Consider the following 17,793-nt stretch of genomic DNA (forward strand, 5'->3'; position numbering starts at 1 on the left):
CCCAGACTCCGACCTGCTCCGGGAGCCGCGGCATTTATACGTCTGGGTCCAGTTCAGTTTCTCATCAATGGTAACCCCCCGGGATGTCGATAGTGGTTAGGGATTCATCAATGGTAATGACATTGAATGTCAAGGGGAGATGGTTCGATCTCCTCTTGTTGGAGATGGTGATTGCCTGGCACTTGTGTGCCGCGAATGTTATTTAAGGAATGTACATCCTCTCGGTTGCTTTACCAGAAAACCCACGTACCCTATCGGGACAGCAAGATGACACGGATTCTTCAGGATTCTCTGGGAGGCAATTGCAGAACCACCATCATCATCTGCTGTTCTCCATCGAGTTTCAACGACGCGGAGACAAAATCAACATTAATGTTTGGCCAAAGGTGGGGAACATGTTGAGCGTCTCCTTCACCTAAATCACACGCTCCCACAGCACTGACCCTCCCACAGCGCGGCGCTCCCTCAGCACTGACCCTCCCACAGTGCGGAGCTCCCTCAGCACTGACCCTCCCACAGTGCGGAGCTCCCTCAGCACTGACCCTCCCACAGTGCGGAGCTCCCACAGCACTGACCCTCCCACAGTGCGGCGCTCCCTCAGCACTGACCCTCCCACAGTGCGGCGCTCCCACAGCACTGACCCTCCCACAGTGCGGAGCTCCCACAGCACTGACCCTCCCACAGTGCGGAGCTCCCTCAGCACTGACCCTCCCACAGTGCGGAGCTCCCTCAGCACTGACCCTCCCACAGTGCGGAGCTCCCACAGCACTGACCCTCCCACAGTGCGGAGCTCCCACAGCACTGACCCTCCCACAGCGCGGCGCTCCCTCAGCACTGACCCTCCCACAGTGCGGAGCTCCCTCAGCACTGACCCTCCCACAGTGCGGAGCTCCCTCAGCACTGACCCTCCCACAGTGCGGAGCTCCCACAGCACTGACCCTCCCACAGTGCGGCGCTCCCTCAGCACTGACCCTCCCACAGTGCGGCGCTCCCACAGCACTGACCCTCCCACAGTGCGGAGCTCCCACAGCACTGACCCTCCCACAGTGCGGAGCTCCCTCAGCACTGACCCTCCCACAGTGCGGAGCTCCCTCAGCACTGACCCTCCCACAGTGCGGAGCTCCCACAGCACTGACCCTCCCACAGTGCGGAGCTCCCACAGCACTGACCCTCCCACAGTGCGGAGCTCCCACAGCACTGTCCCTCCCACAGTGCGGCGCTCCCACAGCACTGACCCTCCCACAGTGCGGAGCTCCCACAGCACTGACCCTCCCACAGTGCGGAGCTCCCTCAGCACTGACCCTCCCACAGTGCGGAGCTCCCTCAGCACTGACCCTCCCACAGTGCGGAGCTCCCACAGCACTGACCCTCCCACAGTGCGGAGCTCCCACAGCACTGACCCTCCCACAGTGCGGAGCTCTCCCACAGTGCGGAGCTCCCTCAGCACTGACCCTCCCACAGTGCGGAGCTCCCTCAGCACTGACCCTCCCACAGTGCGGAGCTCCCTCAGCACTGACCCTCCCACAGTGCGGTGCTCCCTCAGCACTGACCCTCCCACAGTGCGGAGCTCCCTCAGCACTGACCCTCTCACAGTGCGGAGCTCCCTCAGCACTGACCCTCCCACAGTGCGGCGCTCCCTCAGCACTGACCCTCCCACAGTGCGGCGCTCCCTCAGCACTGGCCCTCCCACAGTGCGGCGCTCCCTCAGCACTGAACCTCCCACAGTGCGGATCTCCCTCAGCACTGAACCTCCCACAGTGCGGCGCCTCCCACAGCACTGACCCTCCCAACAGTGCGGCGCTCCCTCAGCACTGACCCTCCCACAGTGCGGCGCTCCCTCAGCACTGAACCTCCCACAGTGCGGCACTCCCTCAGCACTGACCCTCCCACAGTGCGGCGCTCCCTCAGCACTGACCCTCCCACAGTGCGGCGCTCCCTCAGCACTGACGCTCCCACAGTGCGGCGCTCCCTCAGCACTGACCCTCCCACAGTGCGGAGCACCCTCAGCACTGACCCTCCCACAGTGCGGCGCTCCCTCAGCACGGACCCTCCCACAGTGCGGCGCTCCCTCAGCACTGACCCTCCCACAGTGCGGAGCTCCCTCAGCACTGACCCTCCCACAGTGCGGAGCTCCCTCAGCACTGACCCTCCCACAGTGCGGCGCTCCCTCTCAGCACTGACCCTCCCACAGTGCGGAGGTCCCTCAGCACTGACCCTCCCACAGTGCGACGCTCCCTCAGCACTGACCCTCCCCACAGTGCGGAGCTCCCTCAGCACTGACCCCTCCCACAGTGCGGAGGTCCCTCAGCACCGACCCTCCCACAGTGCGGCGCTCCCTCAGCACTGACCCCTCCCACAGTACGGAGCTCCCTCAGCACCGACCCTCCCACAGTGCGGAGCTCCCTCAGCACTGACCCTCCCACAGTGCGGAGCTCCCTCAGCACTGACCCTCCCCACAGTGCGGAGCTCCCTCAGCACTGACCCTCCCACAGTGCGGAGCTCCCTCAGCACTGACCTCCCACAGTGCGGAGCTCCTCAGCACTGACCCTCCCACAGTGCGGCACTCCCTCAGCACCGACCCTCCCACAGTGCGGATCTCCCTCAGCACTGACCCTCCCACAGTGCGGCGCTCCCTCAGCACTGACCCTCCCACAGTGCGGTGCTCCCTCAGCACTGACCCTCCCACAGTGCGGCACTCCCTCAGCACTGACCCTCCCACAGTGCGGCGCTCCCTCAGCACTGACCCTCCCACAGTGCGGAGGTCCCTCAGCACTGACCCTCCCACAGTGCGACGCTCCCTCAGCACTGACCCTCTCACAGTGCGGAGCTCCCCTCAGCACTGACCCTCCCACAGTGCGGCGCTCCCTCAGCACTGACCCTCCCACAGTGCGGAGCTCCCTCAGCACCGACCCTCCCACAGTGCGGCGCTCCCCCCAGCACTGACGCTCCCACAGTGCGGCGCTCCCTCAGCACTGACCCTCCCACAGTGCGGAGCTCCCTCAGCACTGACCCTCCCACAGTGCGGAGCTCCCTCATCACTGACCCTCCCACAGTGCGGCGCTCCCTCAGCACTGACCCTCCCACAGTGCGGCGCTCCCTCAGCACTGACCCCTCCCACAGTGCGGCGCTCCCTCAGCACTGACCCTCCCACAGTGCGGCACTCCCTCAGCACTGACCCTCCCACAGTGCGGAGATCCCTCAGCACTGGACCCTCCCACAGTGTGGCACTCCCTCAGCACTGACCCTCCCACAGTGCGGAGCTCCCTCAGCACTGACCCTCCCACAGTGCGGAGCTCCCTCAGCACTGACCCTCCCACAGTGCGGAGCTCCCTCAGCACTGACCCTCCCACAGTGCGGTGCTCCCTCAGCACTGACCCTCCCACAGTGCGGAGCTCCCTCAGCACTGACCCTCCCACAGTGCGGAGCTCCCTCAGCACTGACCCTCCCACAGTGCGGAGCTCCCTCAGCACCGACCCTCCCACAGTGCGGCGCTCCCTCAGCACCGACCCTCCCACAGTGCGGCGCTCCCTCAGCACTGACCCTCCCACAGTGCGGAGCTCCCTCAGCACTGACCCTCCCACAGTGCGGCGCTCCCTCAGCACTGACCCTCCCACAGTGCGGAGCTCCCTCAGCACTGGACCCTCCCACAGTGCGGAGCTCCCCTCAGCACTGACCCTCCCACAGTGCGGAGCTCCCTCAGCACCGACCCTCCAACGCTCCCACAGGCCCGTGACCCTCGCCCTAACCTGCCGCCCTCCCTCCACAGGGCCAAGACCATCAGGAACACAGTCTCGGTGAACCTGGAGTTGACAGCAGAGGAATGGAAAAAGAAATTCGACAAGGAGAAGGAGAAGAATAAAGCGAACAAGGACACCATCCGCCGCTTGGAGACCGAGCTGAACCGATGGCGCAACGGTGCGTACCCACCCCCTCCCATCTCTGTCACCTCCTCCTCCAGCCCCTACAACCCTCCCTATCTCTGTAACCTCCTCCAGCCCCCCTACACCCCTCCCTATCTCTGTAACCTCCTCCAGCCCCTACACCCCTCCCTATCTCTGTAACCTCCTCCAGCCCCCTACACCCCTCTCAATCTCTGTAACCCCCTCCAGTCCCTACACCCCTCCTTATCTCTGTAACCTCCTCCAGCCCCCCTACACCCTTCCCTATCTCTGTAACCTCCTCCAGTCCCCTATAACACTCCCTATCTCTGTAACCTCCTCCAGCCCCTACACCCCTCCCCTATCTCTGTAACCTCCTCCAACCCCCTACACCCCTCCTTATCTCTGTAACCTCCTCCAGCCCCCCTACACCCTTCCCTATCTCTGTAACCTCCTCCAGTCCCCTACAACCCTCCCTATCTCTGTAACCTCCTCCAGCCCCCGACACCCCTCCCTATCTCTGTAACCTCCTCCTGTCCCCTACACCCCTCCCTATCTCTGTAACCTCCTCCAGTCCCCTACACCCCTCCCTATCTCTGTAACCCCCTCCAGCTCCCCGACACCCCTCCCTATCTCTGTAACCTCCTCCAGCCCCCTACAACCCTCCCTATCTCTGTAACCTCCCCCATCCCCCTACAGTCCTCCCTATCTCTGTAACCTCCTCCAGCCCACTACACCCCCTCCCTTTCTCTGTAGCCTCCTCCAGCCCCTACACCCCTCCCTATCTCTGTAAACTCCTCCAGCCCCCTACACCCCTCCCTATCTCTGTAACCTCCTCCAGCCCCCTACAACCCTCCCTATCTCTGTAACCTGCCCCATCCCCCTACACCCCTCCCTATATCTGTAACCTCCTCCAGCCCCCTACACCCCTCCCTATAATTTTGTAGACCTCTATCAGGTCGCCCCTCAACCTCCGTCGTTCCAGTGAGAACAAACCGAGTTTATTCAACCGCTCCTCATAGTTAATGCCCTCCATACCAGGCAACATTCTGGTAAATCTCTTCTGCACCCTCTCTAAAGCCTCCACATCCTTCTGGTAGTGTGGCGACCAGAATTGAACACTATACTCCAAGTGTGGCCTAACTAAGGTTCTATACAGCTGCAACATGACTTGCCAATTCTTATACTCAATGCCCCGGCCAATGAAGGCAAGCATGCCGTCGGCCTTCTTGACTACCTTCTCCACCTGTGTCGCCCCTTTCAATGACCTGTGGACCTGTACTCCTAGATCTCTCTGACTGTCAATACTCTTGAGGGTTCTACCATTCACTGTGTATTCCCGACCTGCATTAGACCTTCCAAAATACATTACCTCACATTTGTCCGGATTAAACTCCATCTGCCATGTCTCCGCCCAAGTCTCCAAACAATCTAAATCCTGCTGTATCCTCCGACAGTCCAAAATACATCACCTCACAATTACGCTGCTCACCAGATCCCTCACCGTTCCACCCCTTCGTTCCGACCAGCGACCGGGAGAGAGCGTCTGACCAAGGTTTCCTTTACCCCCCCCCCCCGACCCCCGCCTCGTGCAGGAGAGAACGTACCGGAGAACGAGCAGCTGCCCGAGAAGGAGGAACGGTTCGAGGCGACACCGATTGCGGACAATTCGTCCATCGTGATCCACATCTCCGAGGAGGAGCGGCAGAAATACGAGGAAGAGATTCGCAAGCTCTACAAACACTTGGATGACAAGGTACGGTGAGATCGGAGAACGAGAAGCGACGGGATCCTCCTGTTCCTGTGTAACAGGCTCGAGGAGGAGGCTGAATGGGATCCTCTTGTTCCTGTGTAACAGGCTCGAGGAGGAGGGGGCTGAATGGGATCCTCCTGTTCCTGTGTAACAGGCTCGAGGAGGAGGCTGAATGGGATCCTCCTGTTCCTGTGTAACAGGCTCGAGGAGGAGGGGGCTGAATGGGATCCTCCTGTTGCTGTGTAACAGGCTCAAGGAGGAGCAGGGGGCTGAATGGGATCCTCCTGTTCCTGTGTAACAGGCTCGAGGAGGAGGCTGAATGGGATCCTCCTGTTCCTGTGTAACAGGCTCGAGGAGGAGGGGGCTGAATGGGATCCTCCTGTTGCTGTGTAACAGGCTCAAGGAGGAGGAGGGGGCTGAATGGGATCCTCCTGTTCCTGTGTAACAGGCTCGAGGAGGAGGAGGGGGCTGAATGGGATCCTCCTGTTCCTGTGTAACAGGCTCGAGGAGGGGGCTGAATGGGATCCTCCTGTTCCTGTGTAACAGGCTCGAGGAGGGGGCTGAATGGGATCCTCCTGTTGCTGTGTAACAGGCTCGAGGAGGAGGAGGGGGCTGAATGGGATCCTCCTGTTCCTGTGTAACAGGCTCGAGGAGGAGGAGGGGGCTGAATGGGATCCTCCTGTTCCTGTGTAACATGCTCGAGGAGGAGGAGGGGGCTGAATGGGATCCTCCTGTTCCTGTGTAACAGGCTCGAGGAGGAGGAGGGGGCTGAATGGGATCCTCCTTTTCCTGTGTAACATGCTCGAGGAGGAGGAGGGGGCTGAATGGGATCCTCCTGTTCCTGTGTAACAGGCTCGAGGAGGGGGCTGAATGGGATCCTCCTGTTCCTGCGTAACAGGCTCGAGGAGGAGGAGGGGGCTGAATGGGATCCTCCTGTTCCAGTGTAACAGGCTCGAGGAGGAGGAGGGGGCTGAATGGGATCCTCCTGTTCCTGTGTAACAGGCTCGAGGAGGAGGAGGGGGGGGCTGAATGGGATCCTCCTGTTCCTGTGTAACAGGCTCGAGGAGGAGGAGGGGGCTGAATGGGATCCTCCTGTTCCTGTGTAACAGAGCTCGAGGAGGGGGCTGAATGGGATCCTCCTGTTCCTGTGTAACAGGCTCGAGGAGGAGGAGGGGGCTGAATGGGATCCTCCTGTTCCTGTGTAACAGGCTCGAGGAGGGGGCTGAATGGGATCCTCCTGTTCCTGTGTAACAGGCTCGAGGAGGGGGCAGAATGAGATTCTCCTGTTCCTGTGTAACAGGCTCGAGGAGGAGGAGGGGGCTGAATGGGATCCTCCTGTTCCTGTGTAACAGGCTCGAGGAGGAGGAGGGGGCTGAATGGGATCCTCCTGTTCCTGTGTAACAGGCTCGAGGAGGAGGAGGGGGCTGAATGGGATCCTCCTGTTCCTGTGTAACAGGCTCGAGGATGAGGGAGCTGAATGGGATCCTCCTGTTCCTGCGTAACAGGCTCGAGGAGGAGGAGGGGGCTGAATGGGATCCTCCTGTTCCAGTGTAACAGGCTCGAGGAGGAGGAGGGGGCTGAATGGGATCCTCCTGTTCCTGTGTAACAGGCTCGAGGAGGAGGAGGGGGCTGAATGGGATCCTCCTGTTCCTGTGTAACAGGCTCGAGGAGGAGGAGGGGGCTGAATGGGATCCTCCTGTTCCTGTGTAACAGGCTCGAGGATGAGGGAGCTGAATGGGATCCTCCTGTTCCTGCGTAACAGGCTCGAGGAGGAGGAGGGGGCTGAATGGGATCCTCCTGTTCCTGTGTAACAGGCTCGAGGAGGGGGCTGAATGGGATCCTCCTGTTCCTGTGTAACAGGCTCGAGGAGGGGGCTGAATGGGATCCTCCTGTTCCTGTGTAACAGGCTCGAGGAGGAGGAGGGGGCTGAATGGGATCCTCCTGTTCCTGTGTAACAGGCTCGAGGAGGAGGAGGGGGCTGAATGGGATCCTCCTGTTCCTGTGTAACAGGCTCAAGGAGGAGGAGGGGGCTGAATGGGATCCTCCTGTTCCTGTGTAACAGGCTCGAGGATGAGGGAGCTGAATGGGATCCTCCTGTTCCAGTGTAACAGGCTCGAGGAGGAGGAGGGGCCTGAATGGGATCCTCCTGTTCCTGTGTAACAGGCTCGAGGAGGAGGCTGAATGGGATCCTCCTGTTCCTGTGTAACAGTCTCGAGGAGGAGGAGGGGGCTGAATGGGATCCTCCTGTTCCTGTGTAACAGGCTCGAGGAGGGGGCTGAATGGGATCCTCCTGTTCCTGTGTAACAGGCTTGAGGAGGAGGGAGCTGAATGGGATCCTCCTGTTCCTGTGTAACAGGCTCGAGGAGGGGGCTGAATGGGATCCTCCTGTTCCTGTGTAACAGGCTCGAGGAGGAGGAGGGGGCTGAATGGGATCCTCCTGTTCCTGTGTAACAGGCTCGAGGAGGAGGAGGGGGCTGAATGGGATCCTCCTGTTCCTCTGTAACAGGCTCGAGGAGGAGGAGGGGGCTGAGTGGGATCCTCCTGTTCCTGTGTAACAGGCTTGAGGAGGGGGCTGAATGGGATCCTCCTGTTCCTGTGTAACAGGCTCGAGGAGGGGGCTGAATGGGATCCTCCTGTTCCTGTGTAACAGGCTCGAGGAGGGGGCTGAGCGTCAACGCGGTGTCCTCTAACCTCTCTGTCGTGTCTCTGTATCCCCCCACCCCCACCCCTCCCCAGGACGACGACATCAACCTGCACAGCCAGATTGTGGAGCAACTGAAATGCCAGATGCTTGACCAGGACGAGGTAGGAGGCGTCAGCGCCCGGATCGAAGAGGTCGCCGTACGAGGAAGCGGTCGAGGACTCTGGGTCCGCGCTCGTTGGGAGTTTAGAAGGACGAGGGGCGGGGGGGGGGGGGGGGGATCTTATTGAAACTTACAGGAGGCCCGGGATAGAGCGGACGTGGACGTTTCCACTTGTGGGGGAAACGAGAAGCAGAGGACACCATCTCGGACTGAAGGCTTCAAAACAGAGACGGGGAGGAATTTCTCCAGCCAGAAGGGGGGGGGAATCTGTGGAACTCTTTGCCGCAGAAGGCTGTGGAGGCCAATTCACTGAGTGTCTTTAAGACAGAGATAGATAGGTTCCTGATCAATAAGGGGATCGGGGGTGATGGGGAGGAGGCAGGAGAATGGGGATGAGAAAATATCAGCCACGGCGGAGCCGACTCGATGGGCCGAGTGGCCTAATTCTGCTCCTGTGTCTGATGGTCTTATGGATTAGGGGAGTTCACAGAATAAAACAGCACAGAAATCGAGTCTGCCCACCTTCCGCACACCTACCGATCCGACCCCCCACTTGATGGGAGAGAGAGAGGAACGTGGGAGAGGGGGACATTGGAGATGGGAGCGCGAGAGAGAGGGAACGCTAGATAGAGGGAGCGCTAGAGAGAGAGGGGGAGCGCTAGAGAGAGGGAGCGCGAGAGAGAGGGAGCGCGAGAGAGAGAGAGGGAGCGCGAGAGAGAGAGAGGGAGCGCGAGAGAGAGAGAGGGAGCGCGAGAGAGAGGGAGCGCGAGAGAGAGGGAGCGCGAGAGAGAGTGAGCGCGAGAGAGAGGGAGCGCGAGAGAGGGAGCGTGAGAGAGGGAGCGTGAGAGAGAGGGAGCGCTAGAGAGAGAGGGGGAGCGCTAGAGAGAGAGAGGGAGCGCGAGAGAGGGAGGGAGCGAGAGAGAGAGGGAGCGCGAGAGAGAGAGGGAGCGCGAGAGAGAGAGGGAGCGAGAGAGAGAGGGAGCGAGAGAGAGAGAGAGGGAGCGAGAGAGAGGGAGCGTGAGAGAGAGGGAGCGTGAGAGAGAGGGAGTGTGAGAGAGAGGGAGTGTGAGAGAGAGAGGGAGCGAGAGAGAGAGAGGGAGCGAGAGAGAGAGAGGGAGCGAGAGAGAGAGAGGGAGTGCGAGAGAGAGAGGGAGCGAGAGAGAGAGGGGGAGCGCTAGAGAGAGGGAGCGCGAGAGAGAGAGGGAGCGCGAGAGAGGGAGGGAGCGCGAGAGAGAGGGAGCGAGAGAGAGAGGGAGCGCGAGAGAGAGAGGGAGCGCGAGAGAGAGAGGGAGCGCGAGAGAGAGAGGGAGCGAGAGAGAGAGAGAGGGAGCGAGAGAGAGAGAGAGGGAGCGAGAGAGAGAGAGGGAGTGCGAGAGAGAGAGAGGGAGAGAGAGAGGGAGCGAGAGAGAGAGGGAGCGAGAAAGAGAGAGGGAGCGCGAGAGAGAGACGGAGCGCGAGAGAGAGAGGGAGCGCGAGAGAGAGAGGGAGCGCGAGAGAGAGAGGGAGCGCGAGAGAGAGAAGGAGCGCGAGAGAGAGAAGGAGCGCGAGAGAGAGAGGGAGCGAGAGAGAGAGAGGGAGCGCGAGAGAGAGAGGGAGTGCGAGAGAGAGAGGGAGCGAGAGAGAGAGGGAGCGAGAGAGAGAGAGGGAGTGCGAGAGAGGGGGAGCGCGAGAGCGAGGGAACGCTAGAGAGAGAGGGAGCGCGAGAGAGAGGGAGCGCGAGAGGGAGTGCGAGAGAGAGAGGGAGCGAGAGAGAACGAGGGAGCGAGAGAGAGAGAGGGAGCGAGAGAGAGAGAGGGAGCGAGAGAGAGAGAGGGAGCGAGAGAGAGAGAGGGAGCGAGAGAGAGAGAGGGAGCGAGAGAGAGAGAGGGAGCGAGAGAGAGAGAGGGAGCGAGAGAGAGAGAGGGAGCGAGAGAGAGAGAGGGAGCGAGAGAGAGAGAGAGAGCGCGAGAGAGAGCGAGTGCGGGAGAGAGTGAGCGAGAGGGAGCGCGAGAGAGAGGGAGTGTGAGAGAGCGGGAGTGTGAGAGAGCGGGAGAGGGTGGTGCGTACCTGAAGCTATGTTGCTGTGAGTTTAGTGGTCTGATTTTATTCCCCTTCTCCTCTCCCCCCCCCCACCCCGCTCCCCCCTCACTGCAAGCTGCTGGCGTCGACGCGGGGCGACAACGAAAAGATCCAGGAGGAACTGAGTCGGCTGCAGGTCGAGAACGACAGCGCGAAAGACGAGGTGAAGGAGGTGCTCCAGGCGCTGGAAGAACTGGCCGTTAACTACGACCACAAGTCGCAGGAGGTGGAGGAAATGAGCAAACAGAACAGAATGCTGACCGACGAGCTGGCCAAGAAAATGGTGAGCGGCACAAACGGCGCTGCGACGGGGGAGGGTCAGTGCTGAGGGAGCTCCGCACTGTGGGAGGGTCAGTGCTGAGGCAGCTCCGCACTGTGGGAGGGTCAGTGCTGAGGGAGCTCCGCACTGTGGGAGGGTCAGTGCTGAGGGAGCGCCGCACTGTGGGAGGGTCAGTGCTGAGGGAGCTCCGCACTGTGGGAGGGTCAGTGCTCAGGGAGCTCCGCACTGTGGGAGGGTCAGTGCTGAGGGAGCTCCGCACTGTGGGAGGGTCAGTGCTGAGGGAGCTCCGCACTGTGGGAGGGTCAGTGCTGAGGGAGCGCCGCACTGTGGGAGGGTCAGTGCTGAGGGAGCGCCGCACTGTGGGAGGGTCGGTGCTGAGGGAGCGCCGCACTGTGGGAGGGTCAGTGCTGAGGGAGCTCCGCACTGTGGGAGGGTCAGTGCTGAGGGAGCGCCGCACTGTGGGACGGTCAGTGCTGAGGGAGCTCCGCACTGTGGGAGGGTCAGTGCTGAGGGAGCGCCGCACTGTGGGAGGGTCAGTGCCGAGGGAGCGCCGCACTGTGGGAGGGTGAGTGCCGAGGGAGCGCCGCACTGTGGGAGGGTCAGTGCTGAGGGAGCGCCGCACTGTGGGAGGGTCAGTGCTGAGGGAGCGCCGCACTGTGGGAGGGTCAGTGCCGAGGGAGCGCCGCACTGTGGGAGGGTCAGTGCTGAGGGAGTGCCGCACTGTGGGAGGGTCAGTGCTGAGGGAGCGCCGCACTGTGGGAGGGTCAGTGCTGAGGGAGCGCCGCACTGTGGGAGGGTCAGTGCTGAGGGAGCGCCGCACTGTGGGAGGGTCGGTGCTGAGGGAGCGCCGCACTGTGGGAGGGTCGGTGCTGAGGGAGCGCCGCACTGTGGGAGTGTCAGTGCTGAGGGAGCGCCGCACTGTGGGAGTGTCCCATGGGGGAGAATATGGGACTCGCTACCGCGGGGAGCGGGGGAGAATGTGGGACTCGCTCCCATGGGGAGTGGGGAAGAATGTGGGACTCACACCCAAGGGAAGTAGGGGAGAATGTGGGACTCGCTCCCGCGGGGAGCGGGGGAGAATGTGGGACTCGCTCCCATGGGGAGTGGGGGAGAATCTGGGACTCACACCCAAGGGGAGTAGGGGAGAATGTGGGACTCGCTCCCACGGGGAGTGGGGGAGAATGCGGGAGTCGCTCCCACGGGGAGTGGGGCAGAATGTGGGACTCGCTCCCACGGGGAGTGGGGAGAATGTGGGACTCGCTGCCACGGGGAGTGAGGGAGAATGTGGGACTCGCTCCCACGGAGAGTGGGGGAGAATGTGGGACTCACTCCCGTGGGGAGTGGGGGAGAATGAGGGACTCGCTCCCGTTGGGAGTGGGGGAGAATGAGGGACTCGCTCCCGTTGGGAGAGGGGGAGAATGTGGGACTCGCTCCCGCGGGGAGTGGGGGAGAATGTGGGACTCGCTCTCACGGGGAGTGGGGTAGAATGTGGGACTCGCTCCCGTTGGGAGAGGGGGAGAATGTGGGACTCGCTCCCGCGGGGAGTGGGGGAGAATGTGGGACTCGCTCTCACGGGGAGTGGGGTAGAATGTGGGACTCGCTCCCGCGGGGAGTGGGGGAGAATGTGGGACACGCTCCCGCGGGGAATGAGGGAGAATGTGGGACTGGCTCCCGCGGGGAGTGGGGGAGAATGTGGGACTCGCTCCCGCGGGGTGTGGGGGAGAATGTGTGACTCACTCCCGCGGGGAGTGGGGGAGAATGTGGGACTGGCTCCCGTGGGGAGTGGGGAGAATGTGGGACTCGCTCCCGCAGGGAGTGGGGGGAGAATGTGGGACTCGCTCCCGCGGGGAGTGGGGGGAGAATGTGGGACTCGCTCCCGCGGGGAGTGGGGAGAATGTGGGACTCGCTCCCGCGGGGAGTGGGGAGAATGTGGGACTCGCTCCCGCGGGGAGTGGGGGAGAATGAGGGACTCGCTCCCGCGGGGAGTGGGGGAGAATGTGGGACTCGCCCCCGCGGGGAGTGGGGAGAATGTGGGACTCGCTCCCGCGGGGAGTGGGGGAGAATGAGGGACTCGCTCCCGCGGGGAGTGAGGGAGAATGTGGGACTCGCTCCCGCGGGGAGTGGGGAGAATGTGGGACTCGCTCCCGCGGGGAGTGGGGAGAATGTGGGACTCGCTCCCGCGGGGAGTGGGGAGAATGTGGGACTCGCTCCCGCGGGGAGTGGGGGAGAATGTGGGACTCGCTCCCGCGGGGAGTGGGGGAGAATGTGGGACTCGCTCCCGCGGGGAGCGGGGGAGAATGTGGGACTCGCTCCCACGGGGAGTGGGGGAGAATGAGGGACTCGCTCCCGCGGGGAGTGGGGGAGAATGTGGGACTCGCTCCCGCGGGGAGTGGGGGAGAATGTGGGACTCGCTCCCACAGGGAGCGGGGAAGAATGTGGGATTAGAACTTCATATTAACAGCCCCATATCTCTCGTCCACAACCGCACTCCCAGACAACTCTCATCACGCTGGAGGCCGAACTCCACCATGCTCAGGAACTGAGCAACCATCAAAAGAAGCGGATTGCCGATGTATTAAACAGCCTGCTGAAAGATCTGAGCGACTTGAATAAGATCGTGGGCAATGGAGAGTGGAAAGTGGTGAGTGGAACGCAACAGACCCCCCACCCCACCCCGCTAGAAATATTAACACACTCCCTCCGGGGACTCTCCTGTAAATACTGACACACTCTCTCCGGGGACCCTCCTGTAAATACTGACACACTCTCTCCGGGGACCCTCCTGTAAATACTGACACACTCTCTCCGGGGACTCTCCTGTAAATACTGACACACACTCTCCGGGGACCCTCCTGTAAATACTGACACACTCTCTCCGGGGACCCTCCTGTAAATACTGACACACTCCCTCCGGGGACCCTCCTGTAAATACTGACACACTCCCCCCGGGGAGAGTCCTGTAAATACTGACACTCTCTCTCCGGGGACTCTCCTGTAAATACTGACACACTCTCTCCGGGGACTCTCCTGTAAATACTGACACACTCCCCCCGGGGACCCTCCTGTAAATACTGACACACTCCCTCCAGGGACACTCCTGTAAACACTGACACACTCTCTCCGGGGACCCTCCTGTAAATACTGACACACTCTCTCCGGGGACCCTCCTGTAAATACTGACACACTCTCTCCGGGGACTCTCCTGTAAATACTGACACACACTCTCCGGGGACCCTCCTGTAAATACTGACACACTCTCTCCGGGGACCCTCCTGTAAATACTGACACACTCCCTCCGGGGACCCTCCTGTAAATACTGACACACTCCCTCCAGGGACCCTCCTGTAAATACTGACACTCTCTCTCCGGGGACTCTCCTGTAAATACTGACACACTCTCTCCGGGGACTCTCCTGTAAATACTGACACACTCCCCCCGGGGACCCTCCTGTAAATACTGACACACTCCCTCCGGGGACACTCCTGTAAACACTGACACACTCTCTCCGGGGACCCTCCTGTAAATACTGACACACTCTCTCCGGGGACACTCCTGTAAATACTGACACACTCCCTCCGGGGACCCTCCTGTAAATACTGACACACTCCCCCCGGGGAGAGTCCTGTAAATACTGACACTCTCTCTCCGGGGACTCTCCTGTAAATACTGACACACTCTCTCCGGGGACTCTCCTGTAAATACCGACACACTCCCCCCGGGGACCCTCCTGTAAATACTGACACACTCCCTCCAGGGACACTCCTGTAAACACTGACACACTCTCTCCGGGGACCCTCCTGTAAATACTGACACACTCTCTCCGGGGACCCTCCTGTAAATACTGACACACTCTCTCCGGGGACTCTCCTGTAAATACTGACACACACTCTCCGGGGACCCTCCTGTAAATACTGACACACTCTCTCCGGGGACCCTCCTGTAAATACTGACACACTCCCTCCGGGGACCCTCCTGTAAATACTGACACACTCCCCCCGGGGAGACTCCTGTAAATACTGACACTCTCTCTCCGGGGACTCTCCTGTAAATACTGACACACTCTCTCCGGGGACTCTCCTGTAAATACTGACACACTCCCCCCGGGGACCCTCCTGTAAATACTGACACACTCCCCCCGGGGACTCTCCTGTAAATACTGACACACTCCCTCCGGGGACCCTCCTGTAAATACTGACACACTTCCCCCGGGGACCCTCCTGTAAATACTGACACACTCACCCTGGGGACTCTCCTGTAAATACTGACACACTCTCTCCAGGGACCCTCCTGTAAATACTGACACACTCTCTCCGGGGACTCTCCGGTAAATACTGACACACTCTCTCCGGGGACCCTCCTGTAAATACTGACACACTCCCTCCGGGGACCCTCCTGTAAATACTGACACACTCTCTCCGGGGACCCTCCTGGAAATACTGACACACTCCCCCCGGGGACCCTCCTGTAAATACTGACACACTCTCTCCGGGGACCCTCCTGTAAATACTGACACACTCCCTCCGGGGACTCTCCTGTAAATACTGACACACTCTCTCCGGGGACCCTCATGTAAATACTGACACACTCCCTCCGGGGACCTTCCTGTAAATACTGACACACTCTCTCCGGGGACTCTCCTGCAAATACTGACACTCGCCACCCGGGGACCCTCCTGTAAATACTGACACACTCCCTCCGGGGACTCTCCTGTAAATACTGACACACTCCCTCCGGAGACTCTCCTGTAAATACTGACACACTCTCTCCGGGGACTCTCCTGTAAATACTGACACACTCCCCCCGGGGACCCTCCTGTAAATACTGACACACTCCCTCCGGGGACTCTCCTGTAAATACTGACACACTCCCTCCGGGGACTCTCCTGTAAATACTGACACACTCTCTCCGGGGACTCTCCTGTAAATACTGACACTCTCCCCCCGGGGACCCTCCTGTAAATACTGACACACTCCCTCCGGGGAGACTCCTGTAAATACTGACACACTCCCTCCGGGGACCCTCCTGTAAATACTGACACACTCTCTACGGGGACCCTCCTGTAAATACTGACACACTCCCTCCGGGGACCCTCCTGTAAATATTAACACACTCCCTCCGGGGTCCCTCCTGTAAATACTGACACACTCCCTCCCGGGACCCTCCTGTAAATACTGATACACTCTCTCCGGGGACCCTCCTGTAAATACTGACACACTCCCTCCGGGGACCCTCCTGTAAATACTGACACACTCCCTCCGGGGAGACTCCTGTAAATACTGACACACTCCCTCCAGGGACCCTCCTGTAAATACTGACGCACTCCCTCCGGTGACACTCCTGTAAATACTGACACACTCTCTCCGGGGATTCTCCTGTAAATACTGACACACTCTCTCCGGGGACCCTCCTGTAAATACTGACACACTCTCTCCGGGAACCCTCCTGTAAATACTGACACACTCCCTCCGGGGACTCTCCTGTAAATACTGACACACTCTCTCCGGGGACCCTCCTGTAAATACTGACACACTCCCTCCGGGGACTCTCCTGTAAATACTGACACACTCTCTCCGGAGACCCTCCTGTAAATACTGACACACTCTCTCCGGGGACCCTCCTGTAAATACTGACACACTCTCTCCCGTGACCCTCCTGTAAATACTGACACACTCTCCGGGGACTCTCCTGTAAATACTGACACACTCTCTCCGGGGACCCTCCTGTAAATACTGACACACTCCCTCCGGGGACTCTCCTGTAAATACTGACACACTCTCTCCGGGGACCCTCCTGTAAATACTGACACACTCTCTCCGGGGACCCTCCTGTAAATACTGACACACTCTCTCCCGTGACCCTCCTGTAAATACTGACACACTCTCCGGGGACTCTCCTGTAAATACTGACACACTCTCTCCGGGGACCCTCCTGTAAATACTGACACACTCTCTCCGGGGACCCTCCTGTATATACTGACAGACTCTATCCGGGGACCCTCCTGTAAATACTGACACACTCTCTCCCGTGACCCTCCTGTAAATACTGACACACTCTCCGGGGACTCTCCTGTAAATACTGACACACTCTCTCCGGGGACCCTCCTTTAAATACTGACACACTCCCCCGGGGACCCTCCTGTAAATACTGACACACTCTCTCCGGGGACTCTCCTGTAAATACTGACACACTCTCTCCGGGGACCCTCCTGTAAATACTGACACACTCTCTCCGGGGACTCTCCTGTAAATACTGACACATTCTTCCCGGGGACTCTCCTGTAAATACTGACACACTCCCCCCGGGGACCCTCCTGTAAATACTGACACACTCTCTCCGGGGACTCTCCTGTAAATACTGACACACTCTCTCCGGGGACCCTCCTGTAAATACTGACACACTCTCTCCGGGGACCCTCCTGTAAATACTGACACACTCCCTCCGGGGACCCTCCTGTAAATACTGACACACTCTCTCTGGGGACCCTCCTGTAAATACTGACACACTCCCTCCGGGGACCCTCCTGTAAATACTGACACACTCCCTCCGGGGACCCTCCTGTAAATAATGACACACTCCCTCCGGGGACTCTCCTGTAAATACTGACACACTCTCTCCGGGGACCCTCCTGTAAATACTGACACTCTCCACCCGGGGACCTTCCTGTAAATACTGACACACTCACTCCGGGGATTCTCCTGCAAATACTGACACACTCTCTCCGGGGATTCTCCTGCAAATACTGACACTCTCCACCCGGGGACCTTCCTGTAAATACTGATACACTCCCTCTGGGGACTCTCCTGTAAATACTGACACACTCTCTCCGGGGACCCTCCTGTAAATACTGACACTCTCCCCCCGGGGACCCTCCTGTAAATACTGACACACTCCCTCCGGGGACTCTCCTGTAAATACTGACACACTCTCTCCGGGGACCTTCCTGTAAATACTGACACTCTCCCCCCGGGGACCCTCCTGTAAATTCTGACACACTCCCTCCGGGGACTCTCCTGTAAATAC

General features: G+C 60.2%; 1 protein-coding gene across 1 annotated transcript in view; it reads left to right on the forward strand.

The window, feature by feature from the left end:
• Positions 1-17,793, forward strand: part of LOC140406690 (kinesin heavy chain-like) — a gene marked incomplete at its 3' end in the record, with an annotated part of 45,103 nt that overhangs the window by 14,818 nt on the left and 12,492 nt on the right. The window contains exons 8-13 of the mRNA XM_072494672.1: positions 238-386; positions 3,767-3,915; positions 5,474-5,634; positions 8,368-8,436; positions 10,570-10,776; positions 13,268-13,414. Of these exons, the coding sequence (XP_072350773.1) occupies positions 238-386; positions 3,767-3,915; positions 5,474-5,634; positions 8,368-8,436; positions 10,570-10,776; positions 13,268-13,414 (882 nt within the window). The remainder of the gene's footprint in view (positions 1-237; positions 387-3,766; positions 3,916-5,473; positions 5,635-8,367; positions 8,437-10,569; positions 10,777-13,267; positions 13,415-17,793) is intronic.

This window comes from Scyliorhinus torazame, unplaced genomic scaffold (assembly GCF_047496885.1).
Source record: "Scyliorhinus torazame isolate Kashiwa2021f unplaced genomic scaffold, sScyTor2.1 scaffold_796, whole genome shotgun sequence".
NCBI lineage: Eukaryota > Metazoa > Chordata > Chondrichthyes > Carcharhiniformes > Scyliorhinidae > Scyliorhinus > Scyliorhinus torazame.